We start from the raw sequence: 20,858 nt of genomic DNA on the forward strand, positions 1-20,858 counted from the left end.
AGAAGAGCCAAAGGAATATTGAAAAAGAAAACCAAAAGTCTGGTGGCATTACAATCCCAGACTTCGAGATCTATTACAAAGTGCTAATCATCAAGATAGTATGGTACTGGCACAAAAATAGACATATAGATCAATGGAACTGAATAGGAAACCCAGAAATGGACCCTCAACTCTATGGAAAAATCCATATCCAATGAAAAAAGTCTCTTAAACAAATGGTGTTGGGAAAATTGGACAACCACATGCAGAAGAATGAAACTGGATCACTTTCTTTCCTTTTTTTTTTCTTTAAAGATTTTATTTATTTATTCATGAGACACACACACACACACACACAGAGGGGCAGAGACACAGGCAGAGGGAGAAGCAGGCTCCATGCAGGGAGCCTGATGTGAGACTCGATCCCGGGACTCCAGGACCACGCCTTGGGCCAATGGCAGGCGCTAAATCAATGAGCCACCCAGGGAATCCCTGGATTACTTTATTACACAAGTAAATAAACTCAAAATGGATGTAATAAACAAAACAAACTAAAAATGGATGAAACACCTAAATGTGAGACAGGAATCCATCAAAATCCTAGAAGAGAACACAGGCAACAACCCTTTGACCTTGGCTGCAGCAGCTTCTTGCTAGACATGTCTCCAAAGGCAAGGGAAACAAAGGCAAAATGAACTATTGGGACTTCATCAAGATAAAAGGCTTTTGCACAGTGAAGGAAACAGTTGACAAAATCAAAAGACAGCCAACAGAATGGGAGAAGATATGTGCAAAAGTCTTATTAGATAAAAGGCTAGTATCCAAAACCTAAAAAGAATTTATCAAACTCAGCACCCAAAGAACAAATAATTCAATCAAGAAATGGGCAGAAGACATGAACAGACATTTCTTCAAAGAAGACACGAACGGCCAACAGATACATGAAAAAATGCTCAACATCTACTAGGCATCAGGGAAATATAAATTAAAACCACAATGAGATACTATCACACACTGGTCAGAATGGCAAAAATTAACCACTCAGGAAATGACAGATGTTAGTGAGGATGTGGAGGAAGGGGAACTCACTTACCCTGTTGGTGAGAATGCAAGCTGGTACAGTCACTTTGGAAAAGAGTGTGGAGATTCCTCAAAAAGTTGAAAATAGAGCTCTCCTACAACCCAGCAATGGCACTATTAGGGATTTATCCCAAAGTTACAAATGTAGTAATCAGAAGGGGAATCTGCACCCCAATGTTTATAGCAGCAATGCCCACAATAGCCAAACTATGGAAAGAGCCCAGATCTCCATTGACAGATGAATGGATAAATAAGTGGTTTATATGTACAATGGAATACTACTCAGCCACCAAAGAAATGAAATCTCACCATTTGCAATGATGTGGATGGAACTAGAGGGTATTATGCTAAATGAAATAAGTTAATCAGAGAAAGACAGTTATCATGTGATCTCACTCATACATGGAATTTAAGAAACAAAACAGAGGATCATAGAGGAAGAAAGGAAAAAATAAAACAAGATGAAATCAGAGAGGGAGACAAACCACAGGAGGCTCTTAATCATAGGAAACAAAACTGAGGGCTGCTGGAGGGGATGGGGGTGGGGAATAGGGTAACTGAGTGATGGACAGTAAGGAGGGCATGGGATGTAATGAGCACTGGGTGTTAATAGAAGATTGATGAATCACTGATCTCTACCTCTGAAACTAGTAATAACTATATGTTAATTGAATTGAAAGAAAGAAAAAAAGCAAGAAAGCAAGAGAAAGAATGAAAGAAAAAGAAAAACATAGAGAAGATTCAAATTATTAACAACAGACATGAACAAGGGGATCTTACCACCAACCTTACAAAAATAAAGAAGTTATAAGTTAATATTTTGAGCATTTGTATGCCAACAAATTAGATAACTTAGATGAAATAGACAAATTTCTAGAGAGACACAAACTAGTGAAACTGAATCTAGAAGAAATATAAAGGGACACCTGGGTGGCTCAGTCGGTTAAGCATCTGGCTCTTGATTTTATCACAGGTTGTGATCTCAGGGTTGTGAGATTGAGTCCTGTGTCAGGCTCTGTGCTGGGCAGGGAGTCTGCTTGGGATTTTCTCTCTTCCTCTTTCTCTCCCTCCTCTCCTGTTGCTCGTGCATGCTTTCTCTCCCTCTTAAATAAAATAAAATTAATGTGAAAGACTAACATTAAAAAAATAGAAAATATGAATAGACCATTAACAAGTAAAGAGACTGAATTAATAACAACAACAACAAAAAACTTCCCACAAAGAAGCCCAAAACCAATAGCTTAACTGGTGAATTTCACTGAACATTTATTTTATTTTTTAAAAGATTTTATTTATTTATTTATTTATTTATTTATTTATTTATTTATTTATTTATTTAAGACAGATCACAGAGGGAGAGGGAGAAGCAGACTCTGCTGAACAGGAAACCACACCAAGGCTTCTGATCCCAGGACCCTGTGATCATGACCTGAGATAAAGGCAGATGCTTAACCATCTGAGCCACTCAGGCACCCCTTTACTGAACATTTAAATAAGAATTAACATTAATCTTTTACAAATAAAACAAAATGGAAAAAGAAATACTTCCCAACTCATTCTTTGAGGCCAGTACTACCATGGTATTAAGCCAGACAAAGAAAACTATAGATTAATGTACTTTTAATTTTATTTTTAAATATTTTATTTATTTATTTATGAGAGACACAGAGAGAGAGGCAGAGACACAGGCAGAGGGCGAAGCAGGTTCCCTGTGGGGAGCCCCATGTAGAACTCGATATCAGGACCCTGGGGTCACGCCCTGAGCCAAAGGCAGACACTTAACTGCTGAGCCACCCAAGTGTCCCAAGATTAATATACTTTAATAATAAAAACATAAAAATTCTCAACAAAATACCAGCAAACCAAATCCAGCAGCATAAATAAAGGATTATACACCATGATCATGCGGGACTTATCTCAGGAATGCAAGATTGGTTCAACATACGAAAATATATACATGTAGGGGTGCCTCCTGAGCCACCCAGGTGCCCCTAAGTGGATAAAGTCTTTTTTTTTAATTTTTATTTATTTATGATAGTCACAGAGAGAGAGAGAGAGGCACAGAGACACAGGCAGAGAGAAGCAGGCTCCATGCACCGGGAGCCCGACGTGGGATTCGATCCCGGGTCTCCAGGATCGCGCCCTGGGCCAAAGGCAGGCGCCAAACCACTGCGCCACCCAGGGATCCCGAATAAAGTCTTTTAAAAAATCTATCAGGGTGCCAGGGTGGCCCAGTTGATTAAGCATCTGCCTTCAGCTCATGTCTTGATCCCAGGGTCCTGGGATCAAGCCCTGGGTTGGGCTCCTTGGGAGCCTGCTTTTTTTTTTTTTTTTTTTTTCTGCAATAGAACTTTTATTAAACATATGGATTTTGTATGAAATCGAAATAACCTCTTTCTCCCCTTTGCCCTCATGAGGTCACGACTCTAGAACTTCATGTTCATAAAAGCACACTTTTGGCAGCAGTCATGACAAGGTGAAGGAAAGTGCGATTCTGAAAATAACACCATATAGCCAACCAAAGGGGGGAACAAAACCAGGCAAAGGTTAGTGGGTTTTTTGGCTAGCTCCCTGCTGAAGGCCCTAGTTCTGCTCATCTTCTTTCAACAGGGAATGGTACAGGAGTAGAAACTCCTGAGTATTCTTTAAGTAATACCGCCCAACTCTCTTGGTAGCATGTCTCTCCCTCCCACTTCCATCTGTCCTGATGTTGTAAATGGCTGATTCGTAACTTTAAGAAAGTCCACCTAGGTTTATATTCTTGTCAACTGCCCAAAACTGAGCTTCATAAAAACAAAAATAAAAACAAAGAGCCAGAGCACTAAGTTTCAAAAGGATGTTAAATGAGACCCTTTCTAGATGAAACCTACTCCCTAGAAGTCAACTGACCAAACATATGCACAGTTGGAGACAACAGATTATGAAATCTGGTCCAGCACTCAATTAGACCCAGTTAGTCTGCATCTGTGGATTTAAGATGATCATTGTCCACAGTGGAATAGATGTGGCCCTCGTTGCTAAGAAAATCCACAGCTTGCTTTATTGAGGCTACAGACATGTGTTGAAGCTGGTTCTTGAGATCCTGAAAGTTTAATCCTTCAGGTCTTGGACAAGCCTTAATCAAATTCAGCACCTGGCTTTGGGCCACAGTGAGGCCATTTGCTGGCATGGAGCTATTCCCACCAAAGTTCCCTGTTTCACCCATTCCTGGATTGCTGATAGGTGCTCTCCCTGCTGGGGGCTGGCTGTTAGATTTGCTCAGGATCATGTGTGCATTGACAACTTCCAGAATATGTGTGGTAAACTCATCATATCCTCCAGAGGCATGATCTAAAGGCTACAAGGCTTTTTTTTTGTTCTGAAAAGATCACAGATGGCCAGCCAGTTTCACATACGTCTCTGGAGGAACCACTGTGTTTTCACTGCTGGCATCATCTGTGTCAACCCACTGGCGGACATCCATGGGTTCAGCTGTCCTGTCATCTATTTTGTATACAATGTTGGTTGGGGTCTTCTCTGCATGTCTGATTATACCCACAATAGTGACTTGTGAAATCTCAACATTCCCAATTTTGAACATTTCATCAACCACAACCACTTTCTCTACTCTTTGTTTCTATGAGTTTGACTTTTTTTTTTTTTAAGATTTCATATATAAGTGATAACATGTAGTATTTGTCTTTTTCTGTCTGGCTTATTTTACTTAGCATAATGCCTTCGAGGTCCATCCATGTTATTACAAATGAGATGTCCTTCTTTCTCTTTCTCATGGCTGAAAAATATTCCACTGTATATCTATACACCACATCTTCTGTATCCATTTATCTGTTGATTGACACTTCAGATGTCTCTATAACTTGCCTATTGTAAATAATGCTGCAATGAACATGGCAGTGAAGATAATACTTTGATATCCTGTTTTTATTTCCTTTGGCTATATATCTAGAAGTGGGATTCCTTGATCATATGGTAGTTGTATTTTTAATTTCTGGAGGAACCTCCATACTGTTTTTCATGGTTGCTGTACCAACCTACACAAGGATTCCCTTTTTCTACATCTTTTTGAACACTCATCTCTTGTCTTTCTGATCACAGCCATTCTAACAGGTGTGAAGTGATATCTCACTGTGGTTTTGATTTGCATTTCCCTGATGATTAGTTATGTTAAGGGACTTATCAAGTATCTATTGGCCATTTGCATGTCTTCTTGTGGGAGCATGTCTATTGAGTTCTTCAGCCTGTTTTTAAATTGGATTGTTTGGTGGTTTTTTTGTTTGTTTGTTTTTGTTTTCTATTGAGTTGTAGGAGTTCTTATATACTCTGGATATTAACCTCTTATTAGATATATGATTTGCAAATACTCTCTCCCATTCTGTATGTTGCTTTTCAATTGATTTTTGGAAAGGGTGCCAAGACTGTTCAGCAGAGAAACTCCTAAACATATTAGCTGGATTTCAACCCAATGCAGTTTTTATTCTAGTCAAAGCTTATATTGTCACATTTTGGCCTCTTCAGTTGGCTTCTGAGTCCTTTTCACATGAATCTACTAGTCTCTGATGATTTTCTTGCTACCTAGTCCGTGAAGATGTTCCAGGTTCATCTCAAACCTTTCCTGAACCCAGGCCTGGAATCAACCATTTCTCTAAGAAGCTCTGATTTCTTTCTTTCAGTGGGAAATGGTATTTCAAGAGTACAGTCTGCCCACTAAGGATATTTACTGGTTATTTATCCACCTTTTCAGTGAGCAGAGCAGGGTAAAAAAAAGTACACACTCGCATGTACACATGTGTACACATGAAGATAAAAGTACACACTCGCATGTACACATGTGTACACATGAAGATAAAATACGTCATGAGTTCATACTGTTATTCCTAATTCAAATTCAGGACTACAGGGTTTTTATTTATCCTCTTCTACATTACATTTGCACCTTTTTCACACTTAAAATTTTCCTTCTGAGCTTCAACTAGAATAAAAAGTGCAAGTGGGTTGAAATCCAGCTAATATGTCTAGGAGTTCATTAAGTGACATTAGGCTAAAACAGATATGAAACCAACTGGGCACTTTCTGAGTATGTCAGAGATGTCCTCATTATCTTGACATGTGCATAAAGAATCAGGCATATAGCCAATCCTTCCAGTATGCCTGTGCCACAGTGTAAGAGTTGAGGGGAAGTGTCTCCATATACTATTATTCCAGATAATGTATGAAAACAACATGATAGACTTAGAATATCATCACTGTACCCATGCCAGTGAATGAATGGATCTCTAAGCACTGAGAATAATGGGGCCTAACATAAAAAAAGAGTGAGGAGCAGATCTGATGTACCTCTGATGAGAGAACATGTTACCACTCACAGTCTTGCCAAGAGGATTGGATCTAAGTCTCTGGGTCCAGCTGCAAATTTAAAGGATGTACAGAGGGCACAGCAGTGTGTTGAACTGAACCCCGAGTAAGCAGATAGCAACAGACTGTGGGAGATGCTACAGGTCCAATGATTTGGATGCTTCATAGATATAAGAAAAATTAAGGGAAGGAGAAGGAGACAGAACTTAAAACACACAACAAAAGTGTTTAAATGAGCAAGATTAAACCATAGTATCTACGGATGCACACTTGGATGATGAAACCAAAATAAAGCACAAGGAATGATTACTCGAGTGGGATAGGGGTCACTTTTGGAGGAAGAAGAGGGATGAACATAAGAGGGGCCTCTGAGATGGCTAGGAAAATTTTCGTTCTTGACTTGAGTGATACTTACAAGGGGTTCACAGTAAAATAATTCACTAAACCATACATTTGTTTTATGTAATCATCTGTATCTATGTTTTATTTTTACCATAAGAAGATTTTTAGGAATAGAGAAAATAAGGTTAAAAAAAGGATTTAAGATGCCTGTGTTTTATTTTTTTTATTTACTTAAGATTTTATTTATTTATTCATGGGAAACACAGAGAGAGGCAGAGACATAGGCAGAGGAAGAAGCAAGCTTCCCGTGGGGAGCCTGTTGTGGGACTCGATCCCAGGACCCTGGAATCATGCCCTGAGCCAAAGGCAGATGCTCAACCACTGAGCCACCCAGGTGCCCCTTTTAAATGTTTTTAAATTTAGTTTTAAGTAATCTCTACACCCAACACAGGGCTCAAACTCACAACCCCAAGATCAAGGGTCATAGGCTGTACCAACTGAGCCAGCTAGGTGGCTGAAGATGCCTGTGTGTGTGTGTGTGTGTGTGTGTTTTAATAAAAGAGAATGCTAGTGTATTAAAAATGTTTATCAAGGCATGATGCCTCACTTCCTTTTCATAAGATTAAAAATGCCTCTGGGGCGCACCTAGTGGCTCAGTGGTTGAGCATCTGCCTTTGGCTCAGGTCGTGATCCCAGGACCCTGGGATCAAGTCCCACATCAGACTCCCTGCGGGGAGCCTGCTTCTCCTTCTGCCTGTGTCTCTGCCTCTCTCTCTGTGTTTCTCATGAATAGATCAATAAAATCTTAAAAAAAAAAACAAAACCCATACCTCTTGGTATTGGTGTCACGAAGATGAATATATTCTCAGTTGAAAATAACTTGGGTCACTCAAATAATCAAACAATAGCTGCGTGGTTTATATTAATAATGAACAATCTCAGACCTTGGTTACCCAGGCTGGGCATTTAGCTATAGCCTGTCTGCCTTTACTGTAACAGAAGAAGGTGGTTGAAATGATTTCTAAGGTTTTTTCTAGTTCTATGAGTCTGATGATCATTTTCTTTTCTTTTCTTTTTTAAAGATTTTATTTATCAATTCACAAGAGACACACACAGAGAGAGGCAGAGACACAGGCAGAGGGAGAAGCAGGCTCCACGTAGTGGGACCGACGTGGGACTCAATCCAGGGACTCCAGGATGACGCCGTAAGCTGAAGGCAGCACTAAACCACTGAGCCACCTGGGCTGCCCTGATGATCATTTTCATATTAATACTTAACACACATTTTTCTATATTTCACCACACTGTAATTTATTTAAATGCATGCTGTGAAACACTTTTCTGAAGTAATTATACCTGCCATGATACCCACAGGTCTTCCCGTTACTCTTGGCTTTCTCTGGAACTATAGGCATCAATAGGGGATTAGTTAAATAAAGCATGCATGGTACAGGGGTGCCTGTCTGGCTCAGTCAAAAGCACATATAAGGGACGCAGTGGTTGAGTGTTTGCCTTTGGCTCAGGGCGTGATCCCAGGGTCCTGGGATTAAGTCCCACATCAGGCTCCCCATGGGGAATCTGCTTCTCCCTCTGCCTATGTCTCTGCCTCTTTCTGTGTCTCTCTCATGAATAAATAAATAAAATCTTAAAAAGAAACGTATACAACTCTTGATTTCAGGGTTGTGAGTTTGAGCCCCATGTTGAGTGTCGTGATTACTTAAAAAAAAAAAAAAGTGTGGTGCAACCAAACTATGGATTCCTAGGCAATCATCTGAAAGGATGAGCTGGACCTATAGTCCTAATATTGTAGAAAAATTTCCAAGATGAGAGAAATAAACACATTTCAAACCAGTAAATGGTGATTTCAGTTTACTGATACCACGACACTGGGATTTGAAAAATTATGTGGAAATATTCATTTACCTTACCATTAGTTTTCTCAGGGAACAGGATTTGGTGAGTGGGAAAATTTTATGGAGGAACTGGGGACATGACTTTTTTTTCTGACCTTTTTTGCAGTTTCTGAAAATTATTTTAAAATTGAGCATGTAGTGAAAAGTCCAGTTTGATGAATTTCCACAAACTGAATACTCTAATACACTCAACCCCTTGATAATAAATCAGAGCAGCCCCAGACCACAGAAACTGCCTCCTGCGCTCTCCCTCCCACCCTCACCTAGAGCAACCACTATCCTTATTTCTAACTGTGTTGTTAATTTTTTATGAGCAACATTACTTCTGCAATATGAAACATCAAAAGAAAATAGCCTCCAAGGATTTCATGTATTTATCCAACAACAAAACAACATTACCTATTCTAGAAACACAGAAATAAATGTGGGTCCTAACTTCAAGAAGTTCACAGACTAATGACTAATCAAATATCAGAACCCTAGTAAAAGCAGGAATCCACTCCTGCCAGTACAAGGCAACACTCAAGGAAGCGAAGGAAGGTTTCATAGAAAAGTAGTGCTTAAAGGATGAGTAGGAGCTGTGTGTTGGTGGTTGCAAAGTGTGGAAGGCTGGGAAGAAACTTTGTAAGGGAGCACAGATGAAAACTAGCTCTTTAAAACACCAGTTTATGGGGCGGTCTGGTTACTGGTTAATCCTCTTGGGTTTGGCTTCTGAAGCCGTCAATCAGAATGACATCATTGTTGATCGGGTTACTCGGGAGGCGTACATTTGCTAGCCAGGGAAAGAGGAAAAGGAAGTCTTGGGAAACGGCTCCTGGTTGCCCAGGATAGGAAAACCATGCAGCGTATAGAGGCTGGAAAGCCATTAATTAAATTCAACCACTGTAAGAAATACATCTACAGCTTCAGTGTGCCCCAGTGCTGCCCCCTTTGCCAGCAGGTCATGGGCTCGAGGAAGCTGGAGGAAGCACCTGTCAGCATCTGCAATCCGTTTACCAACGGGCATCAAGAAAAATGTTCATTCCTCCTTAGACCAACTCAAGGGACGTTTCTTAGGTACAGTGTTTTTCTGAGTGTTATATTAAGTGATTCTGTAAACTTTTCCTTCTGTGTTGTAGCCACTAAAACTTTTTCTTTAAAGATTTATTTATTTTAGAGAGAGAGAGAGAGAGCGCGAGCGCAGGTTGGGGGGTGGACGGCTGCGGGGAGGGACAGAGGGAGAAGGAAAGAGAGAATTTCCAGCAGACTCCCTGCCGAGCCGCAGAGCCCATTGCGGGGCAGACCGGCAGACACAGCCCCATGAGATCCCATGACTCTGAGTGGAAACCAAGAATTGGACGCTTAGCCCATCAAGCTACCCAGACACCCCGAAAACTTTTTCTAATGTGTGCTACACAGTGTGAGGTTTGGTGGATAATCTTGCCAGTGTTTGGGCATTAAATCCTAAAATGTAGGTCTCTTTATTTCATAAAGATAGATGGTGTACGTACTTTCCTAGAGTGAGAAGTGCAAGACTATATGAATAAGGGAAGGTCAAACCTGCTTATACAATCTTAAGAGAGGAAAACTGATAGCTTGGAGATTTTTTTTACCTATAAATTTTGTGCTAAGAGGCTAACTGGGAAAATGACCCAGTAGTTACTCTAATCAAAATAATTTCTTTACTGCGAGTTAGTCTGTAACTTCTGTGACAAAGAGGTACAATGTACAAAGCCTGAAGAAAGACTATGTATAGACTATTCTGCATGGGGATGAATTAAATTGCAGACCAGAGGGGGTCTACCTCAGTTGTGGATACCACCTGACTTTAAGAAAGATTTCAGTAATCAAAAGAAAGGACTGTGCCTCCTGTGGAGTTTACAAATGGAATTAGAAGTGGCCCAGTGTGAGCCAGGTGTGAGAGCATGGGACACTACGGAATGATGGCATGTGCTTTAGGAAGTATGGTCATAAGCATCATTGTGACCTAGTGCTGAGACCTCCTGGCCTCTTTGAAATCTACCCTCTCAATTCCGATGTACCCTCAAGAGCACTGGTTTGGAATAAGACAATTGGAGTTGTCTATTCACTTCTCTGCTTACTAACTTCCTTAATTGATTTTCTTCCTGTCTTTACATGGGTGAAATGAACCAAAGTGTGCAGGGTACCTCATGCCTGACCCTCCCTGGATGACGCAGGGTGCAGAGAGAACAGTGCCACAAAGCCCCCAATTCCTCTCCCAGTTCAGCTCCAGCCCACCCAGAGTCTCTGTTCCTCATCTGCAAAATGAGGGTACTGCTGACCTTGCAGTGTGGTGAGGTTCAGTGGTAAGGGAGAAAAACCTGGCCCAGGCACCAGTCATGATGTTGAGCCAACATTATCCTTTCCATCCTATTCTTATACTCAGTTCAGAACGCAACTGGCAGAAACTTTATTTCTCTCATATGAATGATGAAGCCCAAAATGTTTGGTAAGAGCCCTTCATTCATACTGACTTGGAGTATTACCTGCTGGATCCCAAAAGCTTTTGAATGAAGTGATTACAATTCAGAATTTATTCCCCATAACTTTGGTTCATTCAACAATCCTTACTTAGCAGCTCTGTGTGAGAAATGCTAGGGATGGCACTGTGATGGAGCCACAGCCCTGCTCTCTAGAACATGATAGGCTTTCAGGTTGTCCCCTAATAAGCATTTATTTATTCTATGATGTGGTAGCAATACTGATGGGCCTGGCCTTGTGTGGTGATGTTGAAACAGGTTGTATGCCCTGGCATCCTCCCATCCCCTTAGGCCGGGATCTGCAGAACCCTAAGTAGTCCCCTGCCCACCAGACCTTCTGAGGCCAAATTCCAAACTGTTCCTTTCCCTTTCATCCAAATTCCAAAACCTCAGGACGGACTCCCACAACTCACCTTGAGACAGTTTCACCTACTTTGTAAGAGAGAACCTGCAATAACCCAAAGGAATCACTGAGGTTCTCATCAAACTGGGTTAAGATCTCTTAGGGCTGCCACATAGGGTTGTGTAGGTTGTGGACTGCATAAAGCTGCCTGGCCAAGGTGGTTTTGGGTCTTGAAACTCAGTCTGCACTACACTTGCCAAGCCAAACACTCTGGGCAGAACTGCATCTGCAGGAAGAAGGGGCACTTTTTCTTAACTTATACAAAGGTGTTGTATGGGACAGGAATGGCCCTGATGCTATGACATGTTTCTGTGACATTCTATATTTTGCTCCCTATTTTGCTCACTTAGCTATTAAAAACTTGTTAAACTAAGTCTTCTGCGGAAATGAGCAAACTCCAAGAGGGTACAGACTCGTCAGTCTTATTTCCTGTTGTGCCACTAGCCCTTCACTTCAAAGGCCCACAGTTTATACCCTAGTAAACATCTGTGCAGGACTGGGAAACCAATGAAGGACAGGGGGAGGGAAGGAACACCTGGGATTCAGGCAAGAGACAAAGTGCAGTGTTGTGCTCAGCAGTGATCTTTGGGTAGATCACACAGTAAGTGCAGTGTTGCACAGTCAGACCTGTAGTTTTGCTCAGTTTCATTCTCAGCCTCTGAACCCATGGGGTCTCAAAACACTCAGAGTGGCTGCAACAAGATGGCCAGGGGGATCACACTGAAGGTGGGACCGCTGTTTGTGTTCTTGGTCATTTTAAAGCTTGGAACTGCTTGCTTTCATGAGGAACCTGCAGTATGATGAAGGAGCTTCATCCTTTAATGATTACCTCTGATTTATTCGACATCTGTATGTGGCAGGCACTCAACAGGCATTTTATTCATCCAACCAGCTTGCTGGTGGGGGTGGGGGTGGGGGTGGTGTTTATGATGTTCCCATTTTACAGATGAGGAAACTGAGATTAGAGAGAAAAAATGACTCGCTAGGAAGTGATGGCCTGGAATTGTATATGAAGGTTAAATCATATGGAGTCACAGATTTATTTATTTTATTTTTTATTTTTAAAAGATTTTATTTATTTATTCATGAGAGACACAGAAAAAGAGGCAGAGACACAGGCAGAGGGAGAAGCAGGCTCCATGCGGGGAACCCTAGGACGTAGGACTCCATCCCAGGTCTCCAGGATCACGCCCTGGGCTGAAGGTGGCGCTAAACTGCTAGCCACCCGGGCTGCCCAAGGAGTCACAGATTTAATGAACGGTCTCAGGTAAAGAGTAATTTCAGGAAACAAGGGCTGTCTAGGAAAAGTGGGTGTGGCAGCGGGCTACAAAGACCAAAAGACACAACTTTAGTTTTGATGGTAGAGGTCCACTGAGATGCACTCAGGATCCTTTCCCCAGTCAGCCTGATGAACAGGCTGTAACCTCACCTATAAGAAGGAAAGAATGAGGAGCTCCTTCAACAACTGACCTTCAGGTGTGCCCCTCTGCTGGGGAGCCGAGAGTTAAGCTGACTCTATGCTCCAGCAAGGCTGGCCTCCCAGCACACACGACTTTTTGAAATGGCAGGGGACGGAGAAGGGGGGCAAGAAAATCCAGGTAGGGGATCAGGGGAGTATTTTCTACCTCAAAGGTACTCTTGGCTCAACCAGTTTTTGGTTTGGACTCTTCACGTTTCTTTCAGGGAGTATGATGGAAGGTCTGATCTTCACGTTGGAATAACCAACACAAATGGTGAGTGCACTGTCACTGCCTTTCTCTCTCTCTCTCTCTCTTTTTTTTTTTTTTTTAAGTGAAAAAGTCCCCACAATACCTAGTTAGGGGAGAGTGGTGTTTCCAGAGAAAAAGTGATGATGACAACATTTATTTAGGGAATTCCTCTTTTCCCTGGGTTCTCCTACCACACTAAATGGTGGGCAATGCTACTCTGCAAAAGAGAAATACTTGACAGCAACTTAGCACTGATAATACTAAGTATTTCAAAGCTCTTTAATGTTTTCTCAGCCAAGAGTATCGCAAGTCTGATTTCTTTTCTTTTTTTTTTTTTAAGGTTTTATTTATTTATTCATGAGAGATACAGAAAGAGAGGCAGAGACACAGGCAGAGGGAGAAGCAGGCTTCCCTGCAGGGAGCCCGATGAGCGACTCAATCCCAGGACCCCGGGATCATGCCCTGAGTCTAAAGGTAGACTCTCAACTACTGAGCTACCCAGGCGTCCTGTTTTGTTGGGTTTTTAAGAAATGAACAAACAGAAGTCTGGAGAGGTTGTAGTATCCATGATTTCTTGTGTTGGAACCAGAATCTGGACCCAGCCCACTGCCACTGGGGTCTCTAGGGACTGCGCATGGGTCTCAGGGATATATCAGAGGATAGAGCACCTGAGCATGTGGTGGGGCCCACTGTTGTACACTTTAAAAAAAAGTGTACATTTAAACAAAGCAGTTCCTTTAGCCACAGTTAGCTCTGAGGGTACAGCCTGGAAGCCCCGAAACCAGAACATTTGGTCTGCAGGCAGAGGGCCTGGCACCCCAGTCACAGGGAGGTGTGGGCCTGGGGGTTAGAGCAAGGCTGGGCAGGGGGAGGCTGTGATCACAGGCCTCCCAGGTGAAGTCTGAATTCGGCCTTTCTGTATCCACTCAAGGCAGGAGAAACTGACCAGTGAACAGAAACCCAGGACTAGGTTTTTGGACTCACATTTACCCACATGAGTTGTCAAATTTATGACCCATTATCTCAGTGGAAATTACTGCTGATTTAAGGAAACAAGATAGACCCACTTGTACCCAGAAAACTTTTGGAGAGGATGATCCTTGGCTCAATTATTGTCTCCATTTCCCGGGGGCAACTTCATGGTGCTAAAGAGCAGGGGGAGCAAGAACTGGGCTTCCCTGAAAGAAATGATTTACTGAGGGCAGGGAAGGCAGGGGCTCCAATACCCCTGACCCTTCCAGACTCTAGGCAAGACTCCATCTAAATCTGTCAGGTGAGTGGCTGCCTCCCCTGCTTGATCCTGGAGGGGAGTCCAGGGCCTCTCGTGATCTCTTAATGTTTGACAGTAATCAGAACGTACAATCTGGAGAACTTTATGTAAAGTTACTACAGTGGCTACTCTCATTTTCTGACCTCCTCTTATCACAGAGGTGCATTTTCCATTAAACTTCAGCATGACTCTAGTTTTCGTTGCAGGAATTGTGTATAATTACACCATATACGGTGTCCAGCGAGATGAAGCAGGATGGGAGCAGAGTGTGAGCATCCCATTACTGCAGCCTGGCATGTTTGGACTGATGGATCAGTGGGACAAGTACCTGGAAGACTTCTCCAGCACCGGGGCCTGGCTGCCCCAGAGGTATGGGGCTGCAGAGACTACCTGTTCCTTGGCCTTTGTTCACCACACGGGTGTGACCCCAGCTCAGAGCACTCTTAAGCCGTGTTTAGTTCATATTGATCCTGTACCAAGATGGTAGTACCTGTAACAAAGTTGAAACAGGGGTTGAATTACTTTGGGTTTTCTGCAGAGGTGAGCCAGAAAATATTTACACAACAGAGTCACAGTATTTTAAGAACTGAACTGAAAGGACAGCTTACTACTCTAGCTATTTGATTAGATATTTTTACATACTTAACATTTAATATGTACAGCAAAGGCCATTATTATATTCCCTTAAAATTTTTAAAAGATGTTTAAAATGTAAAAATACCTAACATTTTTTTTTTGATTTAGCAATTTTGAAATTTCTCAATTTCTTGCTTCCTCAACACTTTTGATATATAGTATACTTGTGGACCTAATCATTTTGAGGCTTCCTTACAATAGGTTTAGACACTGGGATACCCTAAAACTTAGAAATGGAATTCCATTTCTAGAATGTCAGTTCCCCTGTTGGCAGTTTCTGTACAACTTGTCACGGCTCTGAATGTCTAGGCGAGTCCACTCCTATCCTACTTAAGTCGCAGATAGAAATAGCCCAAGCTGCCAAGTATCCCTTAGAACTGCACCCCTGGGAGCTCTGTCGTCAAGGGGGCCGGCATAGCCAATGTGCTAAGAGCCCGATTTCAACTCTGCAAGTCCCTTGGCAGCTTGATGGCCTGTGCTCGAGCAGTTTTAAGCATAAGCCTTCCCTTCTCAACATCCTTGTTTTGTAAGGTATCAAGAAGACCATCACAACTGCTACAGTTACACCCTCACATTCATTAACTGCATTCTGACCACAGAAGGCAAGCAGCAACTGGACAAAGGTGAGTTCACGGAGAAGTATGTAGTTCCAAGGACCAGGAAGGCCTCCAAGTACATCACACTCTACCGGGCGATAGAGGAGCGTGGCTTCTACGTGACCGACCACCCTGATGAAGAGACCAACTCTCCTGAGGGGAGTGGTTTGTGTTGAGTGAAGGACAGCATCTTTAGTGGCTACAAGGGATTTCTACGTGTGTTCAGTTGTGGTTAAACACAGTGTTAACAGCTTTCTTTTAAGCATATTTCTACTTACTGCAGCATAAGTATTTATGGAATTAATAAAAATTGCCCTGGGTTTTAAAACTTATATGCATTACAACTAAATTATCCTCATAATGGTTTAGTTTTTAAAAACTGAGGTTCCTTGTTACAGCATAAAGTGGCAGCATCTTTTATTCACAGAACAATGAAAATTATTCCTATAATTAAAGTCGAACAAATTCACCTTTCCATGTGAACCCAGAAAGTGGGGATTTGTAGAAAGGTGAGAGAAACACTATTTATTTAGATTTTATTTATTTATTTGAGAGAGAAAGGAGAGAGACAGGGAGGGAGAGGGAGAAGCTGACTCCCTGCTGAGCACAGACCAGATGTGGGGCTGGAGCCCAGGACCCTGAGATCAGGACCTGAGCCCAAGGCAGACATTCAACCTACTGAGCCACCTAGGCGCCCCACCATGTGCTTTTTAAATAAAAACAATCAGGGGAATTCATAAATTGTGTCTCAAGGGTGCCTGAGTGGCTCATTCGGTTAAGTGTCTGCCTTGGGCTCGGGTCATGCTCTCAGGGTCCTGGGCTCTAGCCCTACATCAGGCGCCCTGGTCAGTGAGGAGCTGGCTTCTCCCACTGCCTCTGCCTCTGCCCCTGCCCCCATCTTGTATGCTCTCTCTCAAATAAATATCTAAAAAAATTTAAAAAATAAAAGGCACATTGTAACCTTTTGACAGTAATAGTGAAAGAAGGAAAAAAGAAAAGATGTGAGGGAGGGAGGAAGGGAAAGAAAAAGAAAAAGAAAGAAAGAAAGAAAGTCAGTAAGTTTCAGAATCTAAGTTAGGAAATGGGCTCCACTTCCTTTCTGAGACTATATGCAAAGTGGATGGCAATTCCTTAAGTTAATCTGCTTCCATCTCATTTTACCTGACCTGACTTGAGGAGCCTGGGGTGTTGAGTTGACCAAGGCTAAGTACATCCCCTGCCTACTGTATTTGTTTATTTTTTAAACTATTTATTTAATTTCTACAGCCAGCACGGGGCTCAAACTCATAACTCTGAGATCAAGAGCTGCATGCTCTTCTGACTGAGCCAGCCTGCGCCCCTGCCCTGGCTACTTTATTATTTTTTTTATTTTTTTTATGAAACAAAGTATTCTTATTGGTGTTCAATTTACCAACATACAGAATAACACCCAGTGCTCATCCCGTCAAGTGCCCCCCTCAGTGCCCATCACCCATTCACCGCCACCCCCCTCCCTCCTCCCCTTCCACCACCCCTAGTTCGTTTCCCAGAGTTAGGAGTCTTTATGTTCTGTCTCCCTTTCTGATCTTTCCCATACATTTCTTCTCCCTTCCCTTATATTCCCTTTCACTATTATTTATATTCCCCAAATGAATGAGAACATATGTTTGTCCTTCTCCGATTGACTTCACTCAGCATAATACCCTCCAGTTCCATCTATGTTGAAGCAAATGGTGGGTATTTGTCATTTCTAATGGCTGAGGAATATTCCATTGTATACATAAACCACATCTTCTTTATCCATTCATCTTTCGATGGACACCGAGGCTCCTTCCACAATTTGGCTATTGTGGACATTGCTGCTAGAAACATCGGGGTGCAGGTGTCCCGGCGTTTCATTGCATCTGTATCTTTGGGGTAAATCCCCAACAGTGCAACTGCTGGGTCGTAGGGCAGGTCTATTTTTAACTCTTTGAGGAACCTCCACAGTTTTCCAGAGTGGCTGCACCAGTTCACATTCCCACCAACAGTGTAAGAGGGTTCCCTTTTCTCCGCATCATTTTCCCCATTCTCACTGGTGTGAGGTGGTATCTCATTGTGGTTTTGATTTGTATTTCCCTGATGGCAAGTGATGCAGAGCATTTTCTCATGTGCATGTTGGCCATGTCTATGTCTTCCTCTGTGAGATTTCTCTTCATGTCTTTTGCCCATTTCATGATTGGATTGTTTGTTTCTTTGGTGTTGAGTTTAATAAGTTCTTTATAGATCTTGGAAACTAGCCCTTTATCTGATACGTCATTTGCAAATATCTTCTCCCATTCTGTAGGTTGTCTTTTAGTTTTGTTGACTGTATCCTTTGCTGTGCAGGACTGTATCCTGATGAAGTCCCAATAGTTCATTTTTGCTTTTGTTTCTTTTGCCTTCGTGGATGTATCTTGCAAGAAGTTACTGTGGCTGAGTTCACAAAGGGTGTTGCCTGTGTTCTCTTCTAGGATTTTGATGGACTCTTGTCTCACATTTAGAACTTTCATCCATTTTGAGTTTATCTTTGTGTATGGTGAAAGAGAGTGGTCTAGTTTCATTCTTCTGCATGTGGATGTCCAATTTTCCCAGCACCATCTATTGAAGAGACTGTCTTTCTTCCAGTGGATAGTCTTTCCTCCTTTATCGAATATTAGTTGGCCATAAAGTTCAGGGTCCACTTCTGAGCACAGAGTGCTCTGGGCTCTCTATTCTGTTCCATTGATCTATGTGTCTGTTTTTGTGCCAGTACCACACTGTCTTGATGACCACAGCTTTGTAGTACAACCTGAAATCTGGCATTGTGATGCCCCCAGATATGGTTTTCTTTTTTAAAATTCCCCTGGCTATTTGGGGTCTTTTCTGATTCCACAGAAATCTTAAAATAATTTGTTCTAACTCTCTGAAGAAAGTCCATGGTATTTTGATAGGGATTGCATTAAACGTGTATATTGCTCTGGGTAACATTGACATTTTCACAATATTAATTCTGCCAATCCATGAGCATGGAATATTTTTCCATCTCTTTGTGTCATCCTCAGTTTCTTTTAGAAGTGTTCTATAGTTTTTAGGGTATAGATCTTTTACCTCTTTGGTTAGGTTTATTCCTAGGTATCTTATGCTTTTGGGTGCGATTGTAAATGGGATTGACTCCTTAATTTCTCTTTCTTCAGTCTCATTGTTAGTGTATAGAAATGCCACTGATTTCTGGGCATTGATTTTGTATCCTGCCACGCTACCAAATTGCTGTATGAGTTCTAGCAATCTTGGGGTGGAGGCTTTTGGGTTTTCTATGTAGAGTATCATGTCATCGGCAAAGAGGGAGAGTTTGACTTCTCCTTTGCCAATTTGAATAACTTTAATGTCTTTTTGTTGTCTGATTGCTGAGGCTAGGACTTCCAGTACTATGTTGAACAGCAGTGGTGAGAGTGGACATCCCTGTCTTGTTCCTGATCTTAGGGGAAAGGCTCCCAGTGCTTCCCCATTGAGAATGATATTTGCTGTGGGCTTTTCGTAGATGGCTTTTAAGATGTCGAGGAATGTTCCCTCTATCCCGACACTCTGAAGAGTTTTGATCAGGAATGGATGCTGTATTTTGTCAAATGCTTTCTCTGCATCTAATGAGAGGATCATATGGTTCTTGGTTTTTCTCTTTCTGATATGATGAATCACACTGATTGTTTTACGAGTGTTGAACCAGCCTTGTGTCCCAGGGATAAATCCTACTTGGTTATGGTGAATAATTTTCTTAATGTGCTGTTGGATCCTATTGGCTAGTATCTTGTTGAGAATTTTTGCATCCATGTTCATCAGGGATATTGGTCTGTAATTCTCCTTTTTGGTGGGGTCTTTGTCTGGTTTTGGAATTAAGGTGATGCTGGCCTCATAGAACGAATTTGGAAGTACTCCATCTCTTTCTACCTTTCCAAACAGCTTTAGTAGAATAGGTATGGTTTCTTCTTTAAATGTTTGATAGAATTCCCCTGGGAAGCCATCTGGCCCTGGACTCTTGTGTCTTGGGAGGTTTTTGATGACTGCTTCAATTTCCTCCCTGGTTATTGGCCTGTTCAGGTTTTCTATTTCTTCCTGTTCCAGTTTTGGTAGTTTGTGGCTTTCTAGGAATGCATCCATTTCTTCTAGATTGCCTAATTTATTGGCGTATAGCTGTTCATAATATGTTTTTAAAATCGTTTGTATTTCCTTGGTGTTGGTAGTGATCTCTCCTTTCTCATTCATGATTTTATTAATGTGAGTCTTCTCTCTCTTCTTTTTAATAAGGCTGGCTAATGGCTGACTTATTAATTCTTTCAAAGAACCAACTCCTGGTTCTGTTGATCTGTTCCACAGTTCTTCTGGTCTCGATTTCGTTGAGTTCTGCTCGAATCTTTATTAAGTCTCTTCTTCTGCTGGGTATAGGATCTACTTGCTGTTTTTTTTCTAGCTCCTTTATGTGTAAGGTTAGCTTTTGTATTTGAGTTCTTTCCAGTTTTTGAATGGATGCTTGTATTGTATTTCCCCCTCAGGACTGCTTTTGCTGCATCCCAAAGATTTTGAATGGTTGTATCTTCATTCTCATTAGTTTCCATGAATCTTTTTAATTCTTCCTTAATTTCCTGGTTGACCCTTTCATCTTTTAGCAGGATGGTCCTTAACCTCCACGTGTTTGAGGTCCTTCCAAACTTCTTGTTGTGATTTAGTTCTAATTTCAAGGCATTATGGTCTGAGAATATGCAGGGGACGATCCCAATCTTTTGGTATCGGTTCAGACCCGATTTGTGACCCAGTATGTGGTCTATTCTGGAGAAAGTTCCATGTGCACTTGAGAAGAATGTGTATTCAGTTGAGTTTGGATGTAAAGTTCTGTAGATATCTGTGAAATCCATCTGGTCCAGTGTATCATTTAAAGCTCTCGTTTCTTTGGAGATGTTGTGCTTAGAAGACCTACCGAGTATAGAAAGAGCTAGATTGAAGTCACCAAGTATAAGTGTATTAATATCTAAGTATTTCTTCACTTTGGTTATTAATTGATATATTTGGCAGCTCCCACATTCGGGGCATATATATTGAGGATTGTTAAGTCCTCTTGTTGGATAGATCC

General features: G+C 41.7%; 2 protein-coding genes and 1 pseudogene across 3 annotated transcripts in view; 1 reads left to right on the plus strand and 2 right to left on the minus strand.

The window, feature by feature from the left end:
- Positions 1-3,876: 3,876 nt before the first annotated feature.
- LOC144291082 (replication protein A 32 kDa subunit pseudogene) lies at positions 3,877-5,133 on the minus strand (annotated as a pseudogene).
- Positions 5,134-9,421: 4,288 nt separating this feature from the next.
- Positions 9,422-16,175, plus strand: MKRN2OS (MKRN2 opposite strand). The gene is made up of 4 exons (XM_077857776.1): positions 9,422-9,722; positions 13,233-13,282; positions 14,735-14,897; positions 15,696-16,175. Exons 1-4 carry the CDS (start codon positions 9,505-9,507, stop codon positions 15,934-15,936), a joined length of 672 nt encoding a protein of 223 aa, XP_077713902.1. The 5' UTR covers positions 9,422-9,504; the 3' UTR covers positions 15,937-16,175.
- TSEN2 (tRNA splicing endonuclease subunit 2) overlaps positions 13,305-20,858 on the minus strand; it is a 59,261-nt gene continuing 51,707 nt past the window's right edge. For both annotated transcript variants that reach the window (XR_013357398.1, XR_013357399.1), the window contains one exon: positions 13,305-15,018. The gene's annotated coding sequence lies outside the window, so the exon portion shown is untranslated. The remainder of the gene's footprint in view (positions 15,019-20,858) is intronic.

Source organism: Canis aureus, chromosome 19 (assembly GCF_053574225.1).
Source record: "Canis aureus isolate CA01 chromosome 19, VMU_Caureus_v.1.0, whole genome shotgun sequence".
Taxonomy (NCBI): Eukaryota; Metazoa; Chordata; class Mammalia; order Carnivora; family Canidae; genus Canis; species Canis aureus.